Raw genomic sequence first — 17,327 nt, forward strand, 5'->3', positions numbered from 1 at the left:
GGTGTCTACTGCTATGGGAGAAACATCAGGGACCTAGACCGGAGCAACTCAAGACGCCTGGCTGGGACTCAACCATGGGATGGACAGGTGTGAAGCAAACCACACACCTCATTCATGTTGACGGCCGTCTCGCCACTTTGGAGAGAAGTGAAAGAGTTCACTACTCGTGGATTTGAAATTTACTTGGGAGTACCCAATATTTATGCCGTGGTATGACCTGTGGGAAAATTCACCTGAGAGCAAACATGGTAACAACATCTTAATACTAATGACTTCACTTCACTGGTCTCCACACTCCACACTCACGTGCAGTTTGTGTCAATGCAATGGCCCTGACCGATCGCTCTCTTCCATCGAGCGGGATCGACCACACGTGACCTTGTGATTAGTCAAACGGACACGAATCGGGTGGCGACCGATGCTCGCCGCAACCCCGGCGGAGCAAAAGCCATCATCACAGTTCATCCCTCCCAGTCAACATCCTCGCAGCTGGCTATGGAAATCGCCTTTTAACAGAAGTGATATTTTTTTTCAATCAAAGTCAAGAATCCCCTTATCTGACCGTGCGAGGCGTTCGTTTCTTTCTTGTTCGCGGCCAAGCGCCGTTGCACACGGACTACCATGGCGTTCCAGGCCTCGATTCCCCGGCCAGTATGTCATAGTCTTCGTCTCCTGCATGTTGAAACCTATCGCTAATCGCTGTGCTCGTTATTTCAGAATGTGGCCGCATTGGCATCAGACCTTTGGCCCTCAATGTCGACTGTGATCGCTTCCCCCCTCAAGAAATCTGCCTCGGCGCCGATGACGATGGCCCGGATGCGCAACATCCGGCAACAATCCACCGTTGCTGGAAAAACCTACGCGGTATGTTTCATCTTTTACCGTGGACTCTGATGAAGCGTATCCAACTCTTTCAAGACGCGTCATCACTCCACTACCACGACACTTTCCCATGACAGTCGTAGGGCTGACATCTTACATTAGTATGCACCTCGTTCAACCTCGTCGCTCTACTATGAAAGTAGGTCTAAGTCACTGGATTCAATGATGAATACCGCTCAGCTTACGCGCTTTGCAATAGAAAATCCCCTCTGGTCTACGCCCAAGGCATCCGTTGCCCCCGTCGTTACGACTTCTGCAGCCCGGTTGTTGTCCACATGGGCTCCTCGTCGCCCCAATACAGTCTCTGGACCTTCCCAGCTCCAGCAGCAGCGATTCTTGTTTGGTGGTCCCTCGCAGAGTATGTTGGCTCAAAAGGAAAAGACTGCGAACAACAACCCGGGTAGTGCGACTGCGCAGAACAGCTTCTATCAGGCTCTTCTCCGAGCAAACATGCCCGCTTTCATCATTGAACGGTACCGCAGTGGCCAATTCGCCAGTAATGCTGCATCCGAAGCCATCTACGCCAAGGCGTTAGAGCGCGCTGGCGAATCGGGTGCGCTGGCAGGTCAGGGCCAGACTCTCAACACGGATCAGCTTCAAGCTATTGGTCAAGCTGTCGCTGCTCGATCTCACGGTGGTCAAATTGGTATGGCGAACAAGCCCAACGGTACTGGTGCAAAGGAGGCTCCCCTCTATGTTGTAGTGGAGGAGTCCCTGGGTAATACTGTCTTCCGCTGGGTCAAGTTTCTTCTCATCTTTGGTTTCTTCACTTATCTGTCACTTGTCCTGGTCACCATCTTGGTTGAAACGACCGGTGTTTTGAAAAACATCCGCGGTCAACAGAACAATGAAGCCCAACCCGAAAAGCAAACTGTGCGTTTCAGTGACGTTCACGGCTGCGATGAGGCCAAGGATGAATTACAGGAGCTGGTCGAATTTTTGCTCAACCCGGAACGCTTCTCCTCGCTCGGTGGAAAACTCCCCAAGGGTGTCCTCTTGGTTGGTCCTCCCGGTACCGGTAAGACACTCTTAGCCCGTGCTGTGGCTGGCGAGGCGGGAGTTCCGTTCTTTTACATGTCTGGCTCCGAGTTCGATGAAGTCTATGTCGGCGTTGGCGCCAAACGAGTACGTGATCTGTTTACGCAAGCCCGCAGCAAGTCTCCGGCCATCATCTTTATCGACGAACTGGACGCCATAGGTGCCAAGCGAAATGAGCGTGATGCTGCCTACGTCAAGCAAACGCTCAACCAGCTTTTGACCGAGCTCGATGGTTTCTCTCAAACAAGTGGCGTCATTATCATCGGTGCGACAAACTACCCGCAATTGCTCGACAAGGCATTGACTCGACCTGGTCGTTTCGATCGCAAGGTCGTCGTTGGTCTTCCGGATGTTCGTGGACGCATGGATATTCTGCGTCATCACATGAAGAGTGTTCAGATCAGTACCGATGTGGACGTTGGTGTCATTGCCCGTGGTACCCCTGGCTTCTCCGGTGCTGACCTGGAGAACCTGGTCAATCAGGCTGCGATTCATGCTAGCCGCGACCGTAAGCCCAAGGTCGGTCCTCTGGACTTTGACTGGGCCAAGGACAAGATTATGATGGGTGCCGAGGCTCGCAGCCGGATCATCCAGGACAAAGATAAGCTTTTGACCGCTTACCATGAGGCTGGTCATGCGCTGGTTGCCTACTTCTCACGCTCCGCCACCCCCTTGTACAAGATCACCATCGTTCCCCGCGGCATGGCCCTGGGTATCACACACTTCCTGCCCGAAATGGACACTGTCTCTCGCAACTACACCGAGTATCTTTCCGATATTGACGTGGCTATGGGCGGCAAGGCTGCCGAGGAACTGATCTTCGGGGCGGAAAATGTCACCAGCGGTATTTCAGCGGTACGTCCTCTTTGCCTTTTCTTTTCGTGAATGCTGTATGATGCTGACTGACACCATTACAGGATATCCAACAAGCCACCGAGACAGCCTTCACATTGGTCACCCGATTTGGTTATTCCAAGAAGCTTGGAAATGTGGACTTGTCCACCAATTACGACAGTCTTTCTTCGGAAACGAAGCAGGAGATTGAGGCGGAAGTGCGACGCCTCGTAGAGGAAGCCCGTGCACGCGCTACCAAGATCCTGACGGAGAAGAGAGAGCAGCTCGAGATCCTTTCCAAGGCCTTGATCGAGTATGAGACCTTGACCAAGGAAGAAATGGAACAGGTGCTTCGGGGCGAGAAATTGGACAAGATGTCGATTGCGCCAGATACACCAATCAGAGTCCCCGACGCTCTGCAGGCTGCTGGATTCAACGCCAACGCGACTGGCGATGTCCCTCCCACCGCCACAGAGTAGACTCCTACGTAGGGCGCAAAGTTTCTCCCTCTTTTTCATTTCTCTCCCCATGTCTTGTGCAATTATCCCCAGCGTCTTTTTTGAGATGACTCCTCTTATCTCCCCTCTCCTTGTGCCCCGCTTCATGTATCTCCTTACTTTTCTTTTTTTTTTCCCTTTTTCCCCTTTTTTTACTCCCTTCCACCTCAAATCCGCCTCGTAGCTTAGCCACCCTGTACTATCTTTGTTATGCATCCCCGGTCCAAACGGGCGTCGATATTGACAATACTATATTCATACCTATTGCTCTAGAGTCATATTTTTCTTCTCCATACACGTTTGTAATTTCGACGTGCACCACTAGCTCAACTTGTTCAAGGCCGTTCGGTTCATCAATCGCATCAATGCTGTGCTTCCCATCGAGTGATACCTGGTACTGGTCTGATTCCTGATTCTTCGCCCATCTATTGGATCATACTTTAATTTCATAAAAATCAACCCGGGTGGGAATTCAAGCACCAACGAGCCAAGGAAGGTCACCTCAGGGAACTTGTCGAGGGAGGAAATGGGAGAAACTACCAAGTTGGAAACAAATGTGATTGACATTTGATTGTGTCAACTAGCTGGGACATTCTACTTCAAACGGTCGAGTGCGGCCAGAAAAGATGGATTTTGGAATTTTTTTTGTTCCAATTGTCGCTGAATCTATCCAGTCACGCTGCTACATATGTACACACATTCACACATACACAAAAAAAGGGAAGATCCTCTGCCCTTTTTCCCCAGCCCAACATCAAAGTGTCGGCAGGGATACCAAAAACGGAAGAAATTGCATCAAGCAAATCAAAGGATGCAGTGAAACCAAATAATCAAGGGGAAAACAACATCAACAGAAAAAACAACTCAACCATTCCCCATTGAAGATTTCGTGGCTCATAAGGAAGAAACACAACCACTCATCACGGTCATGAAGCAAGCGATCGATATCACGGCGATCGATGGTGAGATCAGTCAGATAGGGTGGACACAAATCGAGGTCTCCTGACAGGTGGAAGTATTCAAGGAGGCGTATGTATTAAAGATCAGGCGTCCCACGCGCGCCCCGAGGAACACCCACAAAGTGGGGATATGCAATGCCGTAGAAAGAGAGGGAAAAGAGACGGGAAAAGAAAGGAGGCGTGAATGAAGTGAGTCAGAAGGCGTGGGCCGATATGGTTGCTTGTCGGCGAATTTCTAGTCTCTCTGGGGCCGGTTGAACGCTTCAAAAAAGACGGAGGGGTTTGCAAGAGAACATATCCTGCAGCTTGAAATTTTTCAACCCAGGTGAATGGCAAGGGCAGTCCTGCTGGAAAGGGTAGGACGTGAAAATGGGAGGAAAAAAAAGATGCAAGCTCGGGACCGATGGCTTCATTTTTATTCGACGTCATCGTCCAAGGCGGCAGTGTCTCTCATCCAGCCGCGAGACATTTCAACGGCCTTAGACCACCGTTTGTACATGCGGGCACTTTCTTTGACCGTGATTTGCGGCTCAAAAGTGGCCCGGTTGGCCCGGTTCATGTGTTTGAGGTCGGAAAAGTCCTTCCAGACACCGATGGCAAAGGCAGCAGCGATGGCCGCACCAAGAGCCGTCGTCTCGTGCATCGCAGGTCGTTCGACGGGGATCTGAATGATGTCGGCTTGAGTCTGGAGTCGTGTCAAACATAAGGGGGTCAGCAATCAAATCAGAAACAAAAAAAAAGACAAGACGAAGGGGGGGTTTGGGGGGGTTTGCGAGAAATCCCAAACGGACGTATCGCTGGAGCGAATCATACCTGCATACAAATGTCGGAATTACTCATGCCACCATCGACCGCCAATTCAGTCAGCTTCTTGCCACTGTCCATTTCCATCGCATCGAGGATGGCCTTGGTCTGGAAACAGGCGGCTTCCATGGTCGCACGGGCAATGTGACCGCGCTGTGTGTGATGAGTGATGCCCCCTGTGCATTTCAGAGCGTCAGCGCTTTGGTCGGTTTGGTCAAGGGGGGGGAAGGGAGAGGGCAGATTTCTTACAGATTGTTCCTTGAGCATCGTCGATCCAGTATGGAGCAAACAGACCACTGAACGCGGTGACAAAGACACAGCCACCGCTGTCGGGGACGGTGGCGGCCAGATCACTGACCTTGCGGGAGTCACGGAAGAAGCCCATGTTGTTCATGAGGAAGGAGACACCGCTTCCGGCGACGGCCACACTGCCTTCCAGTGCATATACAGGCTTCCGGTCACGACCGAGTTGGAAGCCCACGGTGCCCAGCAGGCCGTGCTTGGAGATGACCGGCTTGTCACCCACATTGTAGAGGAGGAAGCAGCCAGTGCCGTAGGTGTTCTTGGCCGAGCCGGGAGTGAAGGCACAGTGGCCGACGAGGGCGGCAGCCTGGTCACCCAGGCAGCTGGTGATCGGAGTTCCTTCCAGCGGACCCTCGTAGATCTCGCCGAAGCCTTCGCGATCGGCCGAGGGCAGAATTTCAGGGAGACGGATCTTGGTGCGATCAATGTCAAAGAACTTGAGCAGGCGATCATCGTATTGCAAGGTCTCGAGGTTCATAAACATGGTTCGTGAAGCGTTGGTCACGTCGGTGACCAGCCGCTTGTTCCGAGGTCCCCCGTTGAGGTTGTAGATGAGCCAGGAGTCGACCGTTCCAAAGGCGGCACGACCCTCATCATACGCCACCCGGACGTCGTGCAGATTGTCCAGCATCCAGCGCAACGTCACCGAGGAGGGGTAGGTCGAGAGGGGCAGACCGCAGATGTTGACCAAATCATCGGCACCGGGCTTTTCTTTTAATTCTCGCACGAGATTCACCGTCCGCGTGTCGGTCCAAGTGATGGCATTGTGGAGGGGCTCGCCCGTCTCCCAGTCCCAGACCAGGGCGGTCTCTCGCTGACTCGTGATGCCGATCGCTTCAATGTCGGATCGAGAGTGACCCAGGGCCAAGAACGATTTCATCGCCTCCTCGATGCAGATATACACCGATTCAACCAATTCATACGGGTCCTGTTCGTGCCATCTAGTGGAGAGAGACAAAAGGGATCATCGTGTTAACTTGAAACAGGCACAAGAGGGGGTTCTCGTGTGTCGAAGGTGCCCATTTTTATCTGGTTGGAGTTCTTGGGGGGGGGAAGGGTATCCTGAATGTCGTTTGTATGCACACACAGCCGACCCAGAGCAGAGAGTCAAGCAAGAGGGGGAAAGAAGGGGGAGGAGGGGACAATTGTGCACCTCCACGTCGGGAACGAACGAGGAAATGGGGCTGCGGGGGTGATGGGGGAGGGCACTTACCCTGGATGTTCGTGGATTTGACGGAATTCCGTTTGATATTTGGCGATTGGAACGCCTGTACAGTCGAAGATGATGAAGCGGGTACTCGTTGTGCCCTGATCAATTGTGCCGATGAAACGCTCTTTTAAATCGGAGGGATGGTGTTCTTCATCCTGCAGTAGAGCGCGGTCCCCGTCGTCCGTCTGGTGCGGGCGCACGTCGGCCTCGAATTCAACGTCGGTGGGGGGCTCCGAGTCCCCGTCCACGCTGTTCTCATCCAAATCGAAAGGATTGCGCATGATGATCTGACCACGAGTCTGGACGTGGTGTGGAGGTATAGTTCTAGAAAGAGAGGTAGGCGGGGCTCAAAGGGGATAGAGGGTCGGGGAGCGCAAAAGCAAGAGACTCGAGAGGAAGATGGAGGAGGAAGAAGAAGAAGAAGAAGAAGAAGAAGAAGAAGAAGAAGGGGACAAGCTTTGAAACACGATGACCAGAAAAGAGGAGAGGAGAGAGGAAGTGCAAGAGTGGGAGAGGAGAGAGGGTGAGAGAGACGGCGCGTTCCCGTCCAGAAAAAGAACTTCCGTTAGTCGGGCGGAGGGCCGAGGGGGGGGGGGGGGGGGCAAAAGGCTGTGAGCGCGGGCAGGTTCAAAAAAAAATGTGGGGGAGCCCAAGAAAAATCGAGGAAAGTATGACGATAGGTCGTGGATAAAGGGACCGGGTTGGCTCTGACTGGATTATGGATCTGGACCCGCGGGGGGAGAGAGAGGGAGAGAGGAGAGAGGAGAGAAGCTATGGAAACTGGTCGGCACAAGGCCAGTGGCGCGTCACAAATACCGTCTGATTGAAATCAGAGACCACCTTTTGAATTGAATAGACCGTGGACACCTGAAGAGTCCAGGAGTATTGTTCTTGCTTTGTGGTCGGTGAAGTTGAACGAGGGGGATTCCGGGGATCGGTGACTGGTCGTTCTCCGGCCCTGGACGGTTTCAGTGGGCCGGGCAAAGCAACGGCGCACCGGGGGGACACCTGGCGGGTTCGACGACAGAATAGGCAGAGGACGGATGGTTCCTCTCCAACGGGGTCCAGGATTCTACACTGGTATACACTATACCGGAGCACCGTCGATCGAAATATACAGTCGATCGTCCCTCTAGCGTACACGGGTCGACCGGTACTAGACGACTCGCCAAAGTACGAGGTGCCAAGGGTGTCAAGTACAGTACAACCAGAGTGTACCCAGCAGGACGACTGGACCGAGTCAACTGGGGCAGAGAATTGGAGACGGTGACACTCGTTCACAGAGGCAGTCCCAGCAACGAGGACCAGCCCGAGGGTCCGGTTCCGCCTGCTCTGATGCTGGCGGAGGCCTGGAAAAGTGGAGACTGACGTACGAGGGGGGCGAGACGGGGCACAGCTGCCAACCAGGTCGCCGAGCAGAACACAACTCGCAACTTCAAGGCAGGACCAACGTAACGGGCAGTCGGAGTGGGTGACGGATGATGAGAAGGGACGCTCTCGAAGGCAGCGGTGACCGGAAAGGATGGCAGAACAGCACTGGACACCAAGCGATCTCTCTCACGAAGGAGAGACTTGACCCGAGGGAAAGAAGAGCAATGAGAAATGGATGGTGGAATCAAAACAAGATATCGGACTCCACGGTCATTCATACAGGAGGAGACCAAATTCCGAGTCCCAAAAAATAAAAAAGAGACGTGCTACCCTTGAACGGTCCGCGTGCACCTGGGAAGATGGCTCTCCTTTTATCCAAACAGGTGGGCCAGGATGAATGATCATCAGAAGAAGCCGAAAAGATTACAAGGGGGGGGGATTTACTCTCAAGATGCCAATCTTCAAAGTTCTTGGGGCGTTCGCTTGAGTTGCTTCATTTGGGAGATGGGTATGGGGACTCTCGTGGGGGATCCTAACCCTTGCACAGGATCGTGACACCATGACTACGACTGACTTTGACTGGATGTTCAGGGGAAATCTCCTCCAACTTTGGAGAATCTCTCCAGTCTCCACGGGGGTGCGAGGCTGGGTTCTTCTTTGCCGAATGGAGTGGAAAGGACGAAAGATGGAAGAACACTCCATTAGAGTCAGCGCAAATATCCAACAGGGCCAGAACCACCAATTCTAGAAGGAGTCCCGGGAGAAGAGTCACTAGTCCGCGCGGGAGTTGTGGCTGCGGGACTGGTACTTGCAGCACGAGTGGGGAGGGTGGGAAAAGAACGTAAATATGGTTGTTGAAAAAGAGGAATAATTTGTTGACAGGAGTGGAAAGGGCAATATTTGAATATGTTGGTCTCTTTGGGCCTCAGCCAAGAGTGCATCTGCTTTTTTTATTTCAATCTTGATCATGTTGATCTGGAGATCTTCGACACTGGAAAGAAACAATCCAGGGCCGCTGAGCACTCATAAGGGGGGGGGTACTCAGTACCTGAGTAGTTACCCCCCATGATGTCCACATTAGACAATGTACACACTACTTCAGATGGACAGGGGCCAGTCACGTCTCTCGCCTTACAGAGGCTTGCAACTCATCGGCTTACTATTCTTTCTGCCGTGATTCCAGCCGCCTCTTCGGGACCGAGACTTGTACCTGCATCTTCGACAGGCTCGAATGAAAGGATGCTATAGACACCTGGTATCCATCTCATCGGGGGGGGGCCTTCCCTTCCGCTTCGATTGAACATCTTCCTCGAATATGATCCCCCCTCTGATTCATGCTTACCTCCAAGGTTCTATAGATAGCCCGGGAGCCATGGCCCGTCATCCGGTCATGGTTAGGCTCAACTTCTTAAATTCAACCGGAGCCCACTCAGCGCAAGCGCCCAGCCCCATCGATCGAGGGGCACATGACCCCCTTCAATTTTTCCTTCCCCCCACCATCCCCCACGTTCTAGATTCTCTGCCAGAGTCCGCACCCCTGGCCGTCAGCATAATCAATAATGCTGATAATGGGCATTATTTGGAAATTCCTCCTTGGAGGAACTCTAAAGCTAACCTAAATCATGAGAATACTTGCGACGCCATGCAGTAGTGTGCTTCATTACATTTCCTGCCTGGGACCGACCGGTGGACGGGTGCTTCCAGACAATCCATGATTCCTCATTCATGGAAAAAATAGCAACTCGAGGCCGGAAAAATTATTGCCATCCAATCTTTGGATCAAGTGGTCAATCGAGGAGAAAAAACCAGCGTCGGTATGAACAACGTGTCTGGGGGATTTGATTCCAGATTGTCTCTCGTGGAGGGTAGGCTCGTTGAATCGGGAGTACAAACTCTTGTGAGCGGGTCCAATCCTTTACGGTTCGCTTCTATGGGCTCACGACTCGTCCAGGCCATAGTCCAAAGACTCCATACACAGTAGCGTCTCGTGTAACATCACAATGGATGTGCACTGTACTGTAGTTGTGCATGCCGGGGTATGTTCCAATCTGCAGACGGTAAAATTGACGGATAATCTTCTCCCGGGGGAGAGCAAAGACGAGTTTCATGCGGGCGTACATCGACTTCTACTTGACGGCGAGGGGACGGGACTGGCCGACCGTTATTCGGCAACGGAGAAAAGATGCCCGCCTGGACAGCAGCTGGTCTGGAGTGCCAGGGAAAAGAAGACCTTTTTCTGACGATACCACGCCGACAGCCGGCTTATCTGGAGATTATCATAACTTGACTCGGTCAGATTCTATTGAGCGCATCGGGACACACATGCTGAACTTCCCATTCTCCAATTTAACTCGGCAAAGTCACCACACCAGACATCGGTCTGCCCGGTTCAGAGGACAGGGATTGGAACGGTAACGAAGACACTCGAATCAATTAATATCAGTCCAAGTTATCTTTGACCGCTATCTCAAGATGTGCATGCTCTACAGTATGCGCAGGGAGAACTCAGCATGACCCTCTCCCTCCGCGGACCGGGTGGAGGGTCTGGGCGGTATGAGCAGTACTGTAGTATCTCACCCATCAAGTTCATGATCTATGGGAGCCCGGGCCGTAGTATTGCCGCTCCGAATCATGAGTATTGCCGAGTTATGTTGCGTGTCACCTGGTAGTGGATCTGGAAGGATAGTATCCCGTAGATCGGACCCCCTTAGCCTGGGAAGGAACAAGGTCATGTGCAGTAGGCGATCACGCGCAACGCAGAGATTTTCTCTTTTTATTATCATTTTCCTATTTTAATGGATCCGCATCACAGAATTGTCAAGCAAATCTATTGATATTTGATGTGGCCGATCTGTGGGACCCTTTGCTGGGCCCGCAGGTTCAAACACGCATGCTTCCCGGCTCACATGCCATCCACGAGAGGGGAGGGCACGTCACTATGTCGACTGGGCCCTACGACAGTACAGTACTAAGCGATTGCTGTACAACGAAGTCGTGGTGAATCACTGACAATATAGGTATCGTAGAAAAAGCTGTATTCGATGATCAAAATACCAACCAAGCTGCGAGAGGGTTGAGTTGAAAATGAGTAATGTCTACTGTAAGAGCAAAGGTCCATCCATAGTGATCACATGTCACTGTGAATTGCATGCGGCGGAGATGCAGCCAGGCCTCGCCCCCCCTTGGCGGGCCCTCCAGCTTGGCAGTGCGGTGCCGATTCCACACTTTGGAACGTGCGGTTTGTGCGGGTACGCTTGATAGGAAGCTGACTCCTCCACTCCCGCCCCTCGCTTCACCTTCCATGTCTGGCTCGCCGACCAGTTCTCAGGAGGACGGGACCGTCCGTGCTGGATGCTCCCCCCGGATGATCAGTCGTCGCTTAACCTTGGCTTTGTGGCCACGGTCCGTGGTAAAAGAAAAAGAAAAAGAAAAAGTGCGTCAAGCACTGCCGTCTGGTATAGATGTACATTGCTGTTGCCATGTTTTGTATGATCATGGGTGTACTTTGTACTTTTCCGTTTCTTGTGACCAAGAAACTTGATTCCTTCCTCCTATGATGATGCTTGAATTACCCGCGCCCTGGATGATTTCAAGCAATTTGATCACAGCACCGTGATTGGCAAGGACTTTTCAGACCTCGCACGGGACACGACAATAGTGGTGTATCAGCATATCTCTGTTGGCTCGAAGACCGATGTCTTTCTCGTGTAGGCCACGAGGGAGAGAGACCACTTCTCTGATCCATGACCTCGGATGCAAAGAAAAAGAAAAAAGGGAGAACGAAGATGATGACAACGACCACGATCTCTCATACTGAGACGCAAGACTGCTTTCGTCGTCTGAATTGAAGTTCAACTTCGACAGAGCCGCGTCTAGGTGGATCCTCGAGGGAAAAAGAGAAACCTTGACCCGACCTTCTCAATGGACACCCATGGATCTCCCCGGGCTATGAACGAACTGGTCAGAGCAGGTTCCAACCTACCACGCTCCGAGAGTATGACGAAATCGTGTCCCCAGGACTCGGCCCGGTAGTTTGGAGGGATAGCTTAAGGGTGACCCGAGTCCCCGAGAAAAAAAAGAATAAATCTAAAATGAAATTAGAAACTTGTCCAAATAGAGGAATCTGAAACTGTTCCCCATTAGTATGAGATGAAACGGACATGTCCCTGGGGACTTGGTCAGACTTGGCAATGAACCTTTTCTTGTCCGTGACGTATCATCTTTCATGTGGAGTATATATCCATTCAATGGAGCCTCGCCCTGGATCGAATTGTCCCCAGGACGGGTGTGATAAAATAATGTACATGAATTCCGGCCCTCCCATCTCGGTGTGATCCTTTGCATAATTCGGATGTTTCTCAGAATATCAATAGGACTGAACCACTAGATGGCTCCTAATATCCACGCCACTGGAACTGTTTGCTGTTGATGAGGCTAAAGGTACATATCAGGGCTAGCCAAGGTACCTGCTGGGTAGCGGCTGCATGGTCTTGGGTCCTTCGTAAAGCTGGGCTTGGTGCCAACAAGAGATGGTCGGATTTCCTCCCGCTGGGCTCTCCGTAGTTACTGGAGTGAGGGTAGGGAGGGTCACGGGTCCGTCCAAGTCCAGTCTTTCCCATGCTGGATAGGTATAGAGCTTCCATCCATCTGGAATCTGCTCCAGTGCTTCCACTTCCAAGCATAAAGTCCCCACAGTAGCTCTGCACGTGTTTCTACTCCCGAGATTGATCTCTGCTGTTTCTATATTTGTACAGTCCTTCCATCTACCCTCCTTCGTTGCATTCCGCTGCTGCAATTGATCCATTGAAACTCTTCTCCCTGCCATCGCATCCGTCAATTCTTGCAGATTCCCTCAAGGCTTCATGTTTGAAGTTCACTTTCCCTGAAAGCAAAAACATGCCCCCACGTCCTCATCCATCGGTATCGGAGGGTGTGTGAATCAATACAAGACATCGGGCGCTGATCCCCTTCCATCATGCCATAGCCTGGTATCAGGACTGGAGGGTGTGATTCCATTCTAGTTGAAATAACCTTGAAGTACCGAATACCAAATATCGAATCTGTTTATTGTCAGCGAGGAGCCTGGTCTCAGTTATGTGAGAGGATAGCTTCTCAGGTCCAGGCCTTATAATTACTCGCGGCGAGCTGGCTTTTTGGACTCGACTCGCGAGTAATTGCAAGGCCTAGACAGGATTGCTATTGAGTTTACTAGCAACATCACTTTCGCGCTGAGAACACTCCCGCTGGATTTTAGGGCAAACCGTAGCTCATTCTCCACCTTGACCAACTAGTTGGATGATAGGTCATGGTACCCGAGTATCTATAAGAATGATTTGATGTTTACGCGGATCAACATATCAGGGGAGCTCACACGGGTCATAGTAAATGGGTTCTGAGGGAGAATGGATACTGCGGAGGGGGAATGCGTTGTGAGGGAAAATGGCCGTTTGAATTATTCTCCTTGCTTGAGGGCTCACGGGCTATACTCGACTCCTACCTCGCAATGATAGCCAGCGGCGAGATTGATCCTTGTTTTCCGTTAGACATCTACCTCATCTTTTGATTACGCCAGGATATTGCGAGGATTCTCTTGGAGAATATGCCACAGGGGGAGCAATTTTTTCTTAAGCACCCGGATGACAAGGGTGATCATATTCTGGTTAACGACTCTTTCGACATACTAGGAGTCATAGACTGGGAATGGACTCGAACGGTCCCTAAGGCTGAGGCGTTCTGTTCGCCGTGCATGATGTGGCCGGTAGCCGACTTCTACAACGGCTCTAATGAGGTAGCCGCGGATGAATTGCATCTAGCTGCTATCTTCATGGAGAAGGGTCACGAGGATCTTGCCAATCTCGTCCTCAATGGCAGGAAGGCTCAGAGATTTCTCTTTGGTCTTGGACTTGAGAGCTCCTTTCTACATATAGAGACAATTCCGCGGCTGTTCAAGGGACTTCAGCGGGCCTTCGACTTGGAAGATGAGGAGTGGGAGACTTGGAAGAGTAAGGCCCTCAAGAGATGGAAAGATGATGAGATAGTTCTCAAGCTGTTGGCGCAAGAATAGTTAGGGAGTAGAAGGATCTATAAGATACGGGTGTATTCTAAACTAATCGTTAGGGAGTCCAAGTCTGTCTATCTTCCCTTCTCTATGTATCATTTCCTGTAGGTTATATAACCTAGGGGTCCTAGGCGTAGGTTAGATGACCTTAGGGTCCTGAGGACTACTGGGGGTTTTAGGACCATCATTGATCCTGTGTAGGCTTCACCTGGCTGGTCTAGGTGTGTGCCGTAACAACGGGCCCGTTAGTCTGGACAGCCAGTCTATAGGATTCCTCACCTTCCTCTCGATCTACATTCTTTACCCCCGTCTTTACGACTCTACACGTACCCACAAGTCAATCACGAAGAATGAGTGGGTTCTCTGGATTGATTCGATTCTGATCCCAGCTCTTACTCAAATTTATCCCGCCACGATAATACAAGAATTCCCTCCTAGCGCTACTCACATCAGTCTCAACGCAACCGCTGCATCTGTCGAATATCATGTAGGGAGCAGGGAACGTACTACGTATCCGCAGGACTTCCACTACTTTCTCCCACCTGCAGGACTCGCTACCTTATATGATGAGATATCTCGGCGTATCCAGGAGCCCGGTATCATTCAGTTAAACCCCGGCCAGCCTTTGAGTTTTAGAATATTGACTTCATGGGCAAATTGCTATTCTGAAGATGGAAGACTGGATACTTCATCTGTTCCTTCTCTAACTCCACGTCAATTGGAATGGCAATTTTGTCATTCTACAAGCTCGATCAATCCCATTCTGTTTGAACAAATGCAGAATTTTCCAGGGCACGATTGTGTTTTCTTGTGTATAGGTACATATTTACACATCCATCTAGCTTGGTACGACCCGGGGTAAGCTATTCTCAAGTCAATCTCAGAGCTAGAGGTTTCCCTACGTTAGATTTGAGCCTTGCCTTTAGTGACGGGTAGGTGTTGAAGAGAAGAAGCATACCTGGTTCAAATGAGCGGATAGGCAGGGGAAATTCATATACCTGAGTATTCTCCAGCGGAGAGCACCCAAATATAGCATTGCTCTCAACCAGGAACGGCGGAAACGAAACTCTGTTGTTTTGAGTTTGAGCAACGGCAGTCTAAGAAATGTAGAGGCATTGTAACCTATTCCTGGGCAGAGGCTCCTTAAGTTGCACCTGTCGACTATTATATGCTCAGGATCAAAGTCTGTGGATAGTATTGATTCAGCGTTGCACTTTAAATACGCAGCAGCCACTTACCCCCTCACGTATACGGGACACTCTGGAAACTTTCCGATTTTAACCCCAAGAGCGAATTACGCTGAAGAACAACCTTAATCACAGTGTCCGTTTATGTACCTTCTCTCCCGCCATGTCCGGGGATGTATGGATTTCAGCCTAGGTATTGTATGGCCTCTACCCTATTCCGTACCTGGTACCTATCTAGTCTGGAACCAGCTCCACTACGTGAAGCTACCTAAGTTACGCATTTGAATAGCACAAATTATATCCAGAAGGATATCTAGATGGAAAGGATGACAAAAACACAAGTGTGGTCCCAAAGGGCGCATGTGGGAAGGCATGCGGGACCAACCGTCTATAGACACCGTTGCAGGACAAACCATCCTGATTTTCAGCGAGCCATTTGGAGGTAAGCGGTGCCCGATACTACGCACTCTGCGAAAGAGGGCATTAGAACCGGGGTGCCCGGCCCAATTACGTGGCAAAGGGGCCCGAGATGAAGCGGTGTTAGGCTTGAAACAGTAGTTCTTGGAAACCCATATCTGATCAAGTACGGCTCTGGGCGTGGACCCGAGATTCAACTCCTCTGCTGGACTCATTCGGTCTGAATGACGTTATTTCATGCACACACATACAGCATCAGCACTGATATTCAACAACGACAAAAGAAAATTTCGAGAAAGCTTCGGCCCTGATGCGTTCTGCGTATAATCTACAGGAAATCACAGGGAATGCAAACAAGATAGAACACAGGGCAGATCAGATTTCCAATCGAATCCCAATACAGAAAGGGGTGGGTGAATGTGGTTTTTGTTTCCCAACTCGGACGGGCTAGTGCTTATGAATCCGAAACCGGCGCACGGTGATGCCCTTACTCGTCAGCGGCGAGCTCACCCTTGCGGCGAGCCTCGGCCTCCTCCTTCTCCTTCTTCTGGAGGAACATCAAGGCGTTGATCTTGTCCTTGATGGTGTGCTCAGAGACAATGTTTTGCTGGATCTGCTCACGGCCGATGAGAGTGGCGACAATGCTGGCGCCAACCACAAAGGTCAGGACGAAGCGGTACATGCCGTACCAGTGAGGGGCACGGCCGGTCGCAGCAGCGCGAGCGTCGTTGTAGTAGAGGAAAGTGAAGGCCAAGAACTGGCTGATCAAGGCGTACTCCACAGGGAGGAGCAGAGTGGGCCAGGCGACAGCCGGGGCGATGACACCGGCGGCGTAACGGCGGTAGCCGAACTTGCCGCCGTAGCCAGCCCACTCAAGACCCCAGTGAACCGCACCGAGGAAAGACAGAATCTGTGGCGCGCAGCAAGTATCATAGGTTAGCGACATTGTTGTCAAGTTCAATGGCTTACAAAACACGTTTTGCCCAATTAGAAGCGAGGAGAACTTACGACGGCGCCGAAGCCAACCTGGATAGGCTCGAGCATGTGCAGCATGAGCTCAGCGCTCTGGCCCGAGAAGATCAAGCCCTCACCGAGAGTAGCGGCCCGGTTAATCTCCCAAGAGAGATAGACGGTCTGGAGAGAGGTCGCAAGGTAAGGCAGGACACCCGCCATACCGAGCGCCATAGCCTCCTTGGGGACACCCTTCAAGCTGAAGGTCTCGCCAATCACTTTCTGTAGGAGACACGGGCATTAGAACTGTCCAAAAGATTCCCCCGCGCCGAGGTTTGAGTTGAAATGAGTGCACATACAGCCTCGGCCTTCATACCGGCCATCATATCAATTTCCTCATCGTCCTGTCTCCGCGCAATAGCCGATGCTTGTTAGCCATTGGACCATTGAAAGCTCCGTACGATTTCTCTATTGATCTAGAGCCCGCTCTGGGTTCTCACCTTGGCCGAGGATGACGCATGGCGAATGAGAGCGGTGGTGACGGGCTTGTGAGCAGCGAGGGCGAAGTTGGGCTTGACAGCCGGACGAACGGCACGGGCAGACGAGGTCAGCTGGGCCTTGAAGATAGGGTTGCCCAAGACAGAGCGAGCCACAGAGGCATTGGAGCCCGAGACAGCCCGGAGCACGGAGCGGGCGGCGGTAGCGCGGTACAGCATGTCGGAGGAAGATACTGCATGTCACATTCAAAGATCAGTCAGGTACGTAGTCTTGCGGGCCAGCAGCAGACCTCGGATACAGCGATGCTAAAGCGCCCGC

General features: G+C 51.6%; 6 protein-coding genes across 6 annotated transcripts; 4 read left to right on the forward strand and 2 right to left on the reverse strand.

The window, feature by feature from the left end:
• Window positions 1-621: 621 nt before the first annotated feature.
• On the forward strand, window positions 622-3,233 carry POX_a01515 (Mitochondrial inner membrane i-AAA protease supercomplex subunit YME1; the record flags this gene model as incomplete). The annotated part of the gene is made up of 5 exons (XM_050110443.1): window positions 622-651; window positions 718-864; window positions 985-1,021; window positions 1,082-2,775; window positions 2,838-3,233. 5 exons carry the CDS (start codon window positions 622-624, stop codon window positions 3,231-3,233), a joined length of 2,304 nt encoding a protein of 767 aa, XP_049974211.1.
• A 1,392-nt stretch (window positions 3,234-4,625) lies between these two features.
• On the reverse strand, window positions 4,626-6,808 carry POX_a01516 (Glycerol kinase; the record flags this gene model as incomplete). Its single annotated transcript, XM_050110444.1, has 4 exons — window positions 4,626-4,895; window positions 5,024-5,190; window positions 5,264-6,258; window positions 6,531-6,808. The coding sequence occupies 4 exons, from the start codon at window positions 6,806-6,808 to the stop codon at window positions 4,626-4,628; spliced, it is 1,710 nt and encodes a 569-aa protein (XP_049974212.1).
• Window positions 6,809-8,457: 1,649 nt separating this feature from the next.
• POX_a01517 (uncharacterized protein) lies at window positions 8,458-8,646 on the forward strand (the record flags this gene model as incomplete). Its single annotated transcript, XM_050110445.1, has 1 exon — window positions 8,458-8,646. The coding sequence occupies one exon, from the start codon at window positions 8,458-8,460 to the stop codon at window positions 8,644-8,646; it is 189 nt and encodes a 62-aa protein (XP_049974213.1).
• Window positions 8,647-10,004: 1,358 nt separating this feature from the next.
• Window positions 10,005-10,313, forward strand: POX_a01518 (uncharacterized protein; the record flags this gene model as incomplete). The annotated part of the gene is made up of 1 exon (XM_050110446.1): window positions 10,005-10,313. One exon carries the CDS (start codon window positions 10,005-10,007, stop codon window positions 10,311-10,313), a length of 309 nt encoding a protein of 102 aa, XP_049974214.1.
• Window positions 10,314-13,497: 3,184 nt separating this feature from the next.
• On the forward strand, window positions 13,498-13,962 carry POX_a01519 (uncharacterized protein; the record flags this gene model as incomplete). The annotated part of the gene is made up of 1 exon (XM_050110447.1): window positions 13,498-13,962. The coding sequence occupies one exon, from the start codon at window positions 13,498-13,500 to the stop codon at window positions 13,960-13,962; it is 465 nt and encodes a 154-aa protein (XP_049974215.1).
• Window positions 13,963-16,047: 2,085 nt separating this feature from the next.
• Window positions 16,048-17,227, reverse strand: POX_a01520 (uncharacterized protein; the record flags this gene model as incomplete). The annotated part of the gene is made up of 4 exons (XM_050110448.1): window positions 16,048-16,470; window positions 16,569-16,793; window positions 16,871-16,915; window positions 17,012-17,227. The coding sequence occupies 4 exons, from the start codon at window positions 17,225-17,227 to the stop codon at window positions 16,048-16,050; spliced, it is 909 nt and encodes a 302-aa protein (XP_049974216.1).
• Between the last annotated feature and the right edge of the window lie 100 nt (window positions 17,228-17,327).

Source organism: Penicillium oxalicum, chromosome I, assembly GCF_001723175.1.
Source record: "Penicillium oxalicum strain HP7-1 chromosome I, whole genome shotgun sequence".
Classification (NCBI taxonomy): domain Eukaryota; kingdom Fungi; phylum Ascomycota; class Eurotiomycetes; order Eurotiales; family Aspergillaceae; genus Penicillium; species Penicillium oxalicum.